Source organism: Saimiri boliviensis, chromosome 7 (assembly GCF_048565385.1).
Source record: "Saimiri boliviensis isolate mSaiBol1 chromosome 7, mSaiBol1.pri, whole genome shotgun sequence".
Lineage (NCBI taxonomy): Eukaryota > Metazoa > Chordata > Mammalia > Primates > Cebidae > Saimiri > Saimiri boliviensis.
The window spans coordinates 24,300,411-24,312,544 of record NC_133455.1 but is presented as its reverse complement, the minus strand read 5'-3'; the positions used below and the strand labels follow the sequence as shown (position 1 = coordinate 24,312,544).

General features: G+C 45.7%; 2 protein-coding genes across 2 annotated transcripts in view; one reads left to right on the top strand and one right to left on the bottom strand.

Annotated features, from left to right (window-relative positions):
- Window positions 1-12,134, bottom strand: part of SVOP (SV2 related protein) — a 104,075-nt gene that overhangs the window by 30,738 nt on the left and 61,203 nt on the right. Inside the window, exons 7-9 of the mRNA XM_003932278.3 lie at window positions 7,277-7,340; window positions 3,244-3,369; window positions 1,386-1,514 (exon numbers count right to left, since the gene is read on the bottom strand). Of these exons, the coding sequence (XP_003932327.1) occupies window positions 1,386-1,514; window positions 3,244-3,369; window positions 7,277-7,340 (319 nt within the window). The remainder of the gene's footprint in view (window positions 1-1,385; window positions 1,515-3,243; window positions 3,370-7,276; window positions 7,341-12,134) is intronic.
- On the top strand, window positions 9,959-10,357 carry LOC104652051 (large ribosomal subunit protein eL34-like). The gene has a single exon (XM_039472268.2). It carries the CDS (start codon window positions 9,974-9,976, stop codon window positions 10,325-10,327), a length of 354 nt encoding a protein of 117 aa, XP_039328202.2. The 5' UTR covers window positions 9,959-9,973; the 3' UTR covers window positions 10,328-10,357.

Here is a 12,134-nt window from a genome sequence, read left to right as displayed (position 1 = left end):
CGGGTGGGAGGGAGGTTTATGGTAGGTAGGACACTGGAGCTCTGAGAACCCAGAACTCAAATCTACAGGACGGAGCCTCCCAACCCCTCCAGCCAGAACCCAGCCATGTCCAGAGGCATGATTAGGATGGATCTCATGCCCTCCAACCTGGAAACCTGGAGTTGGGAAGCAGATCCCTCTGTCCTGGCCCCTCAGACCTCAGCACAGACTCATGGACCCAGGGAGCAGAAAACCAGTTCAAAGCATGTCCAGCCATTTCACACATACACAGGCGCCTTCCCCAGTTCTAGGTCAAGGTGGCAACAATGAATGTTCTGAGAAACTAATTCACCAAACGTCAATTTACCAAAAGATGGATGAGCTAAATGACCTATTGGCCAATTTTACATAATTTACAAATTTTAAAAATCTTTGCTTTACAAAGTTCTTTAAAAAAATATATGCTATGGCCAGGTGCGGTGGTTGATGCCTGCAATCCCAGCACTTTGGGAGGCCAGGGCAGGTGGATCACTTGAAGCCAGGAGTTCAAGACCAGCCTGGCTTTCCTTCATCCATGGGAGGGGTCTCTCCCCAAAGGCAACCATATGGGCTTCTGCACGTCTTGCAGAATCCCTCCGGCTCTGCCCCTGGAGATTTGAGGCAGGTCCCCCGGCCTCTGTGTTGTCAGACCAAATACCTCCTTCCAACCTGCTGGAATACCATTTAATTCTTCTTGCATAATATAAAAACAATCCGAAATAGAACTTTATTTTAAAAGGTAGCTTCTTTATAGGATCTGATATCTGCTTAAGAGTACTTGTTACGTTTCTCCAATCCGCTTGGATGGCTCTTGAGGGCAGGAACTGCAGCCTTAAATCCGAATCTTTTGTCTTAACGTGTGCAATGCTAGTGCCTACATACAGTAAGTGCTCATTAAGTTTCACCGTGGTGGATTTCTTGATGGTGTTACTGGTGGAGTGAGGCACCGTCCATTAAGAACATCTACATCAGGTGCGGTTTGATCCCCTCGATCTAAGCACATTCCTTCCTAATGTGGTTTTACTGCACAGCTTTTCCCAATCGATCTCATTTGCTAGTCAGACTTCATCTGTGCTGAAAGGCGAAACCGAAGCAGGAGTAGTACAGGACCCATTAGCAGACGTTACATTTCTCTAGTCACTGGCGAAATTCTCCAGGTAGCATTTTTAGAATTTGGCAGTGACGATACATATTGAAGTAGCCAAATTACCCTTGCAGGTCCTGTCTACTGGGCCCTCATCTGTTCCATGTGCACACACACACACACCCACGTGTATCCACACTTGCATGCCCTACTCTATGTGCACACGCTCCCCTGCATGCACACTGATACGCACGTTGCAGAGTCCATCGGTCCAGGCACTGACCTGTCTGGAGATGATGAGTTTCCCCAGCGGCATGGGAGCTCCGTTTTCCGTCGCTATCCTCTTTAAGGTGGCAATTGCCTTTTCCTGGTTCCCTGACAGCACGTCATACCTTGCACTTTCCGGCAGCCACTGGGATGGGGAGACAGGAGACCCAGGTGTGGCTGGTTAGGGTGGAACAGAGCACTCACTTCTAGCCACACACTCTTATTTACGTGTGGGGTCTTTAAGGTGGGGGCTCTGGAGACCTGACTTCAAATCCTGGCCCCGCTGTTTATTATGTTGGTTGTGTGACCCTGTACAATTACTTGACGTCTCTGTGCTTCCATTTCCTTATCCATAAATGTGAATGACAAGAGATCCTAGCTCATAGGGTTCTTGAGAGGATTAAACAGGATCATCCGGGTAAGGTGCATAGCGCAGTGCCTGGTCGAGATTAATGCAGTTATTATTATTGTTACGGTTACTATTACTATTACTTGGGGGCTGCTTTCAGAATTCCAGGCAAAGGCTGAATTAAATTAAGATCACTATCAGAATTCTCACCCCCATCTCTTAAGGAGTTATACCTCACCTGTATTCAGCATCATCTTGATGCAAACTCAGTTCAAGAGAAAGAAATCAGAGAGATTTTTAGGCCTATGGAAGTCACAACCACAAATGACTAGATAAATACATTTCTGTAAAAATGGAGCAACAGCTATTTGAAACAGCAGGTAAACTGGAGAAAACATGAGACTAGAAGTTAGAAGATCTGGTTCAGAGTTCTTTCATCTATTTGCTGTAGGCCATTTCCTTTTACATAGTGCAAAGTTGTCTTCAGATGTGGCTGCCCAGACAGGGACTACATTTCCCAGCTCCCCTTGCATCTAGGTGAGACCATGTGACTTGTGTTTACCAATGGCGTATGAGCAGACTATTCCTGGCCAAGGCATTTAAGAAGTGAATGTGCAGTCACCACTTGCCTTTTGCAAGTCTGTTGTCTGACTGTAGAAGACTTCAAAGCCCTAGAGGATGGCAGAGCCACCAGCTGGACAAAACCAGGGCCCAAAATTCCGCTTGCCAACCAGAAAAGTCATTCTGAACTATTGTGTGAGTGAGAGATAAGCTCCTCTCATGCTATATGTTGCTAAACGTGTGGGCTTTATTTGTTTCAGCAGCTTGTATCATCCTGACTCATATAGGGGTTCATTATAGTCCTGTGATTAGTGGGAGGAATAAATATGATAATGCATACCACACAGTTAAGCTTAATAATTATTAACACTTATTGTCATTACCAGGAATTTTTGTGGTCTTTATCATACATGATAACTAGCCATCTCTAGGCTTATTTTAGTGCCTACTGGCTGTAAAGTGTTTCATCCAAGTGCCCATGAAATGATGAGTATGTGGCAAGACCTCAGTAGAGGGTGTGGTTTCTGCAGAGCTGAGATGAAGAGATCATTGAACTCCTGGAGCCAGCCATTCCTGAAGTTAGCTTGAATCCTCTGAAATGTATTTCTCTCTCTCTTTTACTCAAGCCAGTTGGAATGGGATTCCTGTCACTTGCAACTTAAGAGTCTCACCTAGGGCAATATAATCACTTTAAGTGCAGATTTTGCAACGATGGGGCCAATGTATCCTCCCATCCCCAGTTATCTCCCTAGAAAATGTCTCAGAAGTGTCTGTCTGGAGGAAATCTAACACTCCATACTGGGGCTATCCCAGGCCATAGCTCTCTTGTCTCATTTCCTGACGAAAAAATAATAATAATCTTAAAAGGTGGCTTTGGTATCCCTCTCCATCCCCTCCCCACAAAAATAGAGTGGACAGTAAGGTGTCAGGTAGCAAAAGCTGAGATCTCTTAAAGGATACCTACGAAACACAGCACGGCAAAGAGGAGGAGCGGGACAGCTGAGAGGATGAGCAGCCAGCGCCAGCCCAGGCTGGGCATCACGAACACAGCCAGGGCGACCTCGAACACTGTCCCGATGGCCCAGAATACCTGGCACAGGAGAATCGGGGTCAGCGACGGGGGTAGCATGGTCCACACAGTGAGGAATTATGGGGCACTGGGGGCCAGGGTCTTTCTATGGGTAAGGGGTTACTGGAGTCAGCAAGGTTAGAAGAGCCACCCTTTCCCTGTGATCTATAGGGTAGGGCCAGGGCTGCCATGTTGCCAAGCTCACAAGGGTGCCATCTCCACTGTATATTTGTATGGCATCCACTGGAGTGGGGCAATGTGGCAGCTCTGGTTAAGGGGATCAATATGGTCAATATTATGCGATGTCAAATTGGTAGCCAACATATTGGGTCTTTTATTTTATTTTATTTTTAACAGGGTCTTGCTCTGTCACGCAGGCTGAAATACAGTTTTCAAATCATGGCTCACCGCAGTCTCAACCTCCCAGGCTCAAGTAATCCTCCTACCTCAGCCTCCTGAGTGGCTGGAACTACAGGCACATGCCACCATGCCAGGCTATTTTTTTGTATCTTTAGTAGAGGTGGGGTTTCACTATGCTTCCCAGGCCGGTCTTGAACTCCTGGGCTCAAGTGATTTGCCCTCCTGGGCCTCCCCAAGTGCGGGATTACAGGCATGAGCCACTGCACCTGGCCTCAAATTTTTTATTATGGTAAAATACACATAACAAAATTTACCATCTTAACTATTTTTAAGTGTACTGTTCAGTGGTATTAAATACATTCATAATATTGTGCAAACATCACCACTCCCCTTCACCAGAACTCATCTTGCAAACATGAAAGTGTGTACTTATTATTATTATTATTTTTGAGACAGAGTCTTGCTCTGTTGCCCAGGCCGAAGTGCAGTGGCATGATCTCAGCTCACTGCAACCTCTGCCTCACAGATTCAAGCGATTCTCCTGCCTCAGCCTCCCGAGTAGTTGGAATTAACAGATGCCCCCAGTCACATTCAGCTGATTTTTGTATTTTTAGTAGAGACAGGGTTTTACCTTGTTGGCCAGCCTGGTTCCAAACTCCTGACCTCAGGTGATCTACCCGTCTTGGCCTCCCAAATTGCTGGGATTACAGGGGTGAGCCACCGTGCCTGGTCAGAAAGTCTGTACACATTAAACAATAACTCTCCGCCCCCTCTATCCCCAGCCCTTGGCAACCACGATTCTACTTTTTGTCTCTACGAATTTGATTACTCTAGGTACCTCATATAAGTGGAATTGTAAAGTATTATTTTTTGTGTGAATGGCTTATTTCCCTGAGCATAATGTCCTCAAGATTCATCTGCGATGTAGCATGTGTCACAATGTCCTTCCTTTTTGAGGCTGAATAATATTCCAATGAATGTACAGACCACAGCTTGTTTGCCCACGAGTGTGTTGATGGAGACTTGGGTTGCTTCCACGTCCTTTTTTTTTTTTTTTTTAAGAGATGGGGTTTCACCATGTGGGCCAGGCTGGTCTCAAATTCCTGACCTCCGGTGATCTGCCCACCTCGGCCTCCCAAAGTGCTGGGATTACAGGCATGAGCCACCGTGCCCGGCCGCTTCCATGTCTTAGCTGTTGTAAATAATGCGGCTGTGAACACGGCTGTACGAAACGGACACACTGACTTTGCTCACTGACATCATCTCCCTTGCCCAATGGTGCCCAGAATTCCTAATCAGAATTGCCCCTTCTATGTGCCTGCCCAAGTCACTCTCCATCTTTTTCCACTTTTGGGTGAATTCCATCAACAGGCTCCCTGTCCTAGCGCTTCCCATTGGGTGCAGCCAGTGTGGAGTCCTGCAAGACATGGGAGGGAGTGAGGGAGGAGAAAAACACTGAAGCACTTATTCCCCTGGCTGCCTCCCTGCAGAGTGGTCCTGGCTGGTTGTATCCCTCAGCTGCAAGTCCTAGCTCCTGTCCCGTAGCCTTCATCATACAACTCTCTGGGCAGCTCATTAATCCCTCTCTTTGCTCCTTCTGGCCTGAAGTGGTAACACTCTTGCGGGGATTTTATAAATAGTCCCTTGATTTATTTATTTGTTGTTATTGTTGTTTTGAGATGGAGTCTTGCTCTGTTGCCCAGGCTGGAGTTCAGTGGTGTAGTCTCAGCTCACTGCGACCTCTGCCTCCCAGGCTTAGGCAATTCTCGTGCTTCAGCCTCCCGAGTAGCTGAGATGGTGTGTGCCACCATGCCTGGTTAAGTTTTTGTAGAGATGGGGGTTTTGCCATGTTGGCCAGGCTGCTCTCAAACTCCTGACCTCAAGCAATCTGCCCACCTTGGCCTCCCAAAGTGCTGGGATTACAGGTGTGAGCCACCACGCTGGGCCAACAGCGTCTTTATTAAACCATCTGCAATGATCCTAATTTCAGTAGCTGTTTCCTGTTGGGACCCTGACTCTACAATTACTGTCCATTCCAAAGTCTGGCCCTCCAGTCTCCTCATTCGTTTTGGAGTTCCTAAAAACCTTCCTAAGTCCGTTTTTGCTTAAATAAACCACAGTCCGTTTCGGTTGCTGACAACCAGGGCCGAGAGAAGAATGTCTAACAAATAATGCACTGACCAGTCAGAATGGGCACCAATTACACATGCCCACACCATCTGCACTGTGCTAGGATTTAACTCTTTAGTTGCTGAATCATGGGAAGCTCTGGAGGGTCCCAAGAGGGGACAGAGTGTCAGGCAATGAAGGGCAGCCAGAGTTCAAGATCAGCTGGTCCAGATATATTCCCCTTGCCCACTTTTTTTTTTTTTTCTTGAGACAGAGTCTCACTCTCTCACCTAGTCTGGCGTGCAATGCTGTGATCTCGGCTCACTGCAATCTCCACCTCCCGGGTTCAAGCAATTCTCCTGCCTCAGCTTCCCAAGTAGCTGGGATTACAGGTGCTCGCCACCATACCTGGCTAATTTTTTGCATCTTTTTAGTAGAGGTGGGGTTTCATCACCAGGTTGGCCAGGCTGATCGTGAACTCCTGACCTCAGGTGGTCCACCCGCCTCGACCTCCCAAAGTGCTGAAATTACAGGCATGAGCCACCTAGCCTTCTTTTTGTTGTTGGTGTTGTTTTTTAATAGATAGGGTCTTGCTCTGCCACTCAGGCTGGAGTGCAATGGTGTGATCACAGCTCACTGCAGCCCCAAACTCCTGACCTCAAATGATCCTCCTATCTTGGCCTCCCAAAGTCCCAGATGCATTTCAGTATTTAAACAACTGATTCATCCACATGAGTGGGGATCACTGAAGCATCACCCTAATTGGTAAGGAGCAGATGTTGTCAGGATGTTGGGCTGTGGGAGCAATGTGATTAATATTGTCAGTGTGCTTACAGTGACTGGGGACACCAGAGTGGGTTCACAGTCATCACTGTTGGGATCAATGTCCAGCAGGGGCAAATAAACCATTCTGCCACTGTGTGGAGGGGGCCGTCAGGCAGCTGCATGAGGTGGGGGGCCATGGACATTGTATTTGCTCTGAGATCTTTCAGATCATGGTTGGAAGGTTGGAAATGGGTCACGAGACCCTGGAAGAAAAACTTGAGAGGACTAGTTGGACCTTGAGAGTTCTAAGGCAGTCTGTAGGCCACAGAAATGGTCAAGAATGTCCATGGACCAGAAACACAGGAGGAGGGTGATGATGTGGATGTGGGGGCAGGAGTCTGGTCTACTCATGCCACACTATTCAACACCAACTCTTCCATACTCTTGCTGCCATTTTTTTTTTTTTTTTTTTTTTGAGGGATGATAGCTTGAATGTTCTTGTAAATTGAAGAATTTATCCATCTTGTAAAACGGGCATGTGAGAATTGATGAAACTGATCCCTTTACATTTTTGCATATTGAGTCTATAATATTTTTTTTCTTAAACCCCCTTTTCCTTGACCTGTGGCCAAAGACATCTGAGAATCCCCTGCCAGAGTCCACACTCTCTGGAGACCCAGGCCACTCTCCTTACCTCAATCAGCAAAATACATTTAGCTCTGGCTTTCATGGGAAGGAACTCGGCATAGAGCGTTACCCTGGGAATGTAAAAGAGACAGAAAGGGAGTTAAGATCGGAACTGGGTGGGAAAATGGCTACGGTTTTTCTGAATTTCCTGCCAACATTCCACCAAGAGTGGTCAGTGGACCACTTACGTCAGAATTTCCTGGGATGATGATGGTTAAATATATAGATCTCTAGCTCCCTCCCTCCCTAGACCCAGAAACAGACCCCCAGGGATGAGGCCCTGGCATCTACATTTTTATTTTATTGTATTTATTTATTTAGAGTCTGTGTCTCACTCTGTCATCCAGGCTGAAGTGCAATCATAGGTCACCGCACAACCTTGAACTCCTGGGCTCAAGTGATCCTCCTGCCTCAGCCTCCAGAGTAGCTAAGACTACAGATATGCACCACCACTCCTGGCTAATTATTGTTATCATTCGTAGAGATGTATGTTACCCAGGCTGGTCTTGAACTCCTGGCCTCAAGCACTCCTCCCACCTCAGCCTCAAAAAGCACTGGGAGTACAGATGTGAGGCACCGTAACCAGCCTCACCTGCATTTTTAACTCCCCAAGTAATTCTCGAATTTCATAACTGCTGCCATTGAGCCCTACCCATAACCCAGTAAGTCCACGGGAAAATGTCTTCTTGGCAGGAACACCTCGACCTGAGCTCTTCTCAGCACACCAGGGCACACAGTGTCAACCTGTCACCAGTGACATTAATCTTCATCACCTTATCAAGCTGGTGATGGAGATGACCAGCTTGGTAATCTGGTCTGACAGATTCCTCCACCCTAAGTTATAACTTTACATTCGTGATGAAGAATATTTCTCCGTTGTCAGGAAATATTAATAGTTATGCCAATATCCTCCCCATAGAACCTCCACCTACCAGCTTTAGCCATGGACTATCTCTATTTACATCATCTTCCACTGCAACGGTAACCCGTGGTTGTTTTTATCTGGTTTTTGAGACAGGGTCTCACCCTATCCCCAGGCTTTAGTGCTGTGGTGCCATCGTGGCTCACTGCAGCCTCAACCAACCTTCCCGGCTCAATCCATCCTTACCTCAGTCTCCAAGACTATAGCACTGGGACTACAGGCACACAGCACCATGCCCAGATAATTTTTTTTTTAAATTATTTTAGAGATGAGGTCTCATTATGTTGTTCAGGCTGGTCTCAAACTCCTGGGCTCAAGCAGTCCTCCTGCCTTGACTTTCCAAAGCAGCAGGATTACAGGCATGAGCCACTGCACCCAGCCCCACAAATGGCATTTTTTATTTCTGTCATTCCTTCTACATTTATTAGTTGACATTCTACTGTAAGAAATAACTTTTCCTTCTTCTTTTCATCTTATCTGTCTATCCATTCAATCAGTATGGACTTATGGAGTCCTGTTTATACAGTGGGTTGTAGCTTGCTATTATTTTGATGCTCAGAAGAGCTTTCCTCCTCTCCTTTATCTGTCTTATCTAGCCATCTAATCAGTAAGGACCAGCAGATTCCAATTTTATTTCATGAGTTGCAACCTGTTATTATTATTATCATTATTGTTAGTATTACTATTTTGAGACAGGATTTTACTCTGTCACCCAGGCTGGAGTGCAGTGGCACAATCTTGGCTCACTGAAACCTCCACCTCCTCGGTTCAAGCAATTCTCCCACCTCAGCCTCCTGAGTAACTGAGATTACAGGTGCCTGCCACCATGCCTGGCTAATTTTTTAATTTTTAATTTTGGTAGAGATGAGGTTTCACCACATTGTCCAGGCTGGTCTCAAACTCCTGACCTCAAGTGATTTGCCTGCCTCAGCCTCCCAAAGTGCTGGAATTACAGGCATGAGCCACCATGCCCAGGCTGCAACCTGTTATTATTTTAATGGGCAGACTGTCCCAGATCTGGCCAGTGGGAGCCCCTTCAAGCTGATTCCTATTGTTTTTTTGGCATGTCTCCATGATTCCTCAAGGTCATCCCTATTTTCTAGCACAAGATGTCCAGCTCATCTTCCCTTGCCCCAGCCCTGGAGTCTGTCATCACCTTTCCGGGAAGCCCTGGTTCCCTTTGGCAGAAGATGGTATTTAGAAACCAAAATCTCTGTGCTCAGTGTGATCATTGCTTTTGGGGTGTCACTGCTGCTGGGCCCTCTCGGTCGGCACAGCTAAGAAATTATCTGTCTGTCTATCTATCTATCTATCTATCTATCTATCTATCTAACAATCATCTATTTCTGTCTTACTTCTCTTCCTCTCTCTTCACACACTCACCATATCTATCTCTATCTGTGTATATTTATTTAAAAACAATGAGTTCATACTTATACTTTTAATTTCAGTTAGTTATCTTAGGGGTCTTTCTAACCTTCTTTACTTCTGTGTTGCAATTCCCTTCTCCAACAATGGGAAATCTGGTCTCAGTATCCTCAATACAGTTCCGTCTTTGCTCAATTTACTTGTTCACTCAATGTAACCAACTGCACTGGCTGACTCCTCTGTCTGCTGCTTCCACACTTTCCTCCTTTTCACTTCCTCAGCCTTTGGGCATGATGGACAGAGAAGGGAACTTTTAAACAAAACCCTGCTCCCACCTACCCCCTGCTGCCTTCAATTTTCCTAAAAGAGAAGGCCTTCTTGCTCTTCTGGGGACGTTGTGTGCAGGCACTCAGAATGGTCCAGCATTTGACATACCGACGTAGACTGTCCTACAATACCGCCTATAACAAAACTAGGCTGTTCCGGACCCCTGGTAATAGAATTGTTTACCTTTATACTAAGAAGGTTGGGAAAGCACCAAAATCAGCATGTGGTGTGTGCCCAGGCAGGCTTCGAGGAGTTCGTGCTGTACGACCTAAAGTTCTTATGAGTTTGTCCAAAACAAAGAAACATGTCAGTAGGGCCTATGGTGGTTCCATGTGTGCTAAATGTGTTCATGACAGGATCAAGCATGCTTTCCTTATCGAGGAGCAGAAAATCGTTGTGAAAGTGTTGAAGGTGCAAACACAGAGTCAGAAAGCTAAATAAAAAATGAAACTTTGAGTAATAAAAAAAAAAGAGAGAGAGAAGGCCTTCTTTTCTCTCATATCTCCCACCTAAGCCAGGCATCTGAGCTACTAAATGGCCTCATGTTACTCTCCTAGCTCCTCTTAAGGGGTGGGGGTTGGGGAATAAAGGGAGGTTAATCTCCTTTAACCCTCTGAAGGCAGATGGTGCTGGGGACATATTTAGATCCCCTGGGATCCCTTTACTAGGTCAGCGTGCCCACCTCACTGCTTCTGCTAAGGGCTCATACCTGTAACCTTCTCTTAGGGATGCTCTTGAGCAACTGGAGCTGCCTAACCACAGAGGTACCTAGGAGTTATGCCCATCTCCCCAGGGCAGGCTGCAGACTGGCATGTATGTGTATGCCAGTCTACAGCCTGGCATTGGGGTGAGGGTGAGGGTCAGATTCTGTGGAGCAATGAACACTCCTTAGCTCCCTGTGTGCTCAGGTGAGTCCAGAAGAAACCACATCCTTGTGAACTTCTTCCCTGTATCTTTATCTTAGCATCTTTCACTCTTACAACTTTCTCCCAAGAACAGTCTCTCAATAAATCATTTATACAGGAATCTCTGCCCTGGTTCAGTCTGCTTCTATGCAACCCAATCAATGGCACTTTTCCCTACAGAGCATTTCACTTTTCAAAAGTTAGCCTCAGCAATACCACTATCTATCTATCTATCTATCTATCTATCTATCTATCTATCTATCTATCTCTGTCTGTCTGTCTATCTATGTCTCACCACTGAGATTTAGACACAGTTCTATCATCAGTAAAATTCCTTCTTAGGATTCTGAGCAAAGGAACCTCTATCCAAAGCAAGAAGAATTCTCAGGAGCCACAGAAGAAAGGCTAGGGCTTCAGTAGTTCTGTGTGACTCTTTTTAGATAAAAGAATGAAGAAAATGTCAATGCCAGCCAGTCTCACTTCATAGTGTAAGTATTTTAGTACATTCTCTCTTTCTTAGTCTTTCTTTTACTCTCTGTATGAATCCATAGCTGAGATCATACTCAAGAGTTTTGAATGCCTGTTATCAATCTGCTTTATAAATAAGCATTTCCATGCCACTTAAAAGACTCTTGCATCATAGAATAGATTCTATCACATGCATGAACCTTATCCTTAATAATAGCTACCTTTTAGTAAGTATCTACGATGCGCTTAACACTGTTCTAGATGTTCTACATGGATTATCTCACTCAATAAGTATTGCAAGTCAGTGGGGGTAAGTAATTACAATTCCCAATGTGTGTGTGTGTGAGTGTGAGTGTGTGTGTGTGTGTGTGTGTGTGTGTGTGAAAGAGAAATACAGAGAGAGGATTTGGCTCTGTGTCCCCACTCAAATCTCACATTGAATTGTAATTCCCAATGTTAGGGGAGGGACCTAGTGGGAGGTAATTGGATCATGGGGGTGGTTTTCCCCCTTCATCTCGTGACAGTGAGTGAGTTTTCATGAGATCCAGTTATTTAAAGTGTGTAGCACTTCCCTCTTCACTCTTTTTCCCACTGCCATGTGAAGATATGTTTGCTTCACCTTTCCCTTCCAACATGCTTGTGAGTCTCCTCATGCCTCCCCAGTCATACCTCCTGTACAGCCTGAGGAACTGAGAGTCAATTAAACTTCTTTTCTTTATAAATTACCCAATCTTAAGTCGTTCTTTACAGCACTGTGAGAACGGACTAGCACCATTTTCATGTCTACGTGGATCAACAAAGAAGTTGTTACTTGATCCAGATTGCACAGCTAGTAAGTTCGTAAGCAAAGACGCCAACCATTTTAAACTAGGTTT

Coding starts and splice junctions, on each gene's coding strand:
- LOC104652051 (XM_039472268.2), top strand. CDS start 9,974: ATGGTCCAGCATTTGACATACCGACGTAGACTGTCCTACAATACCGCC.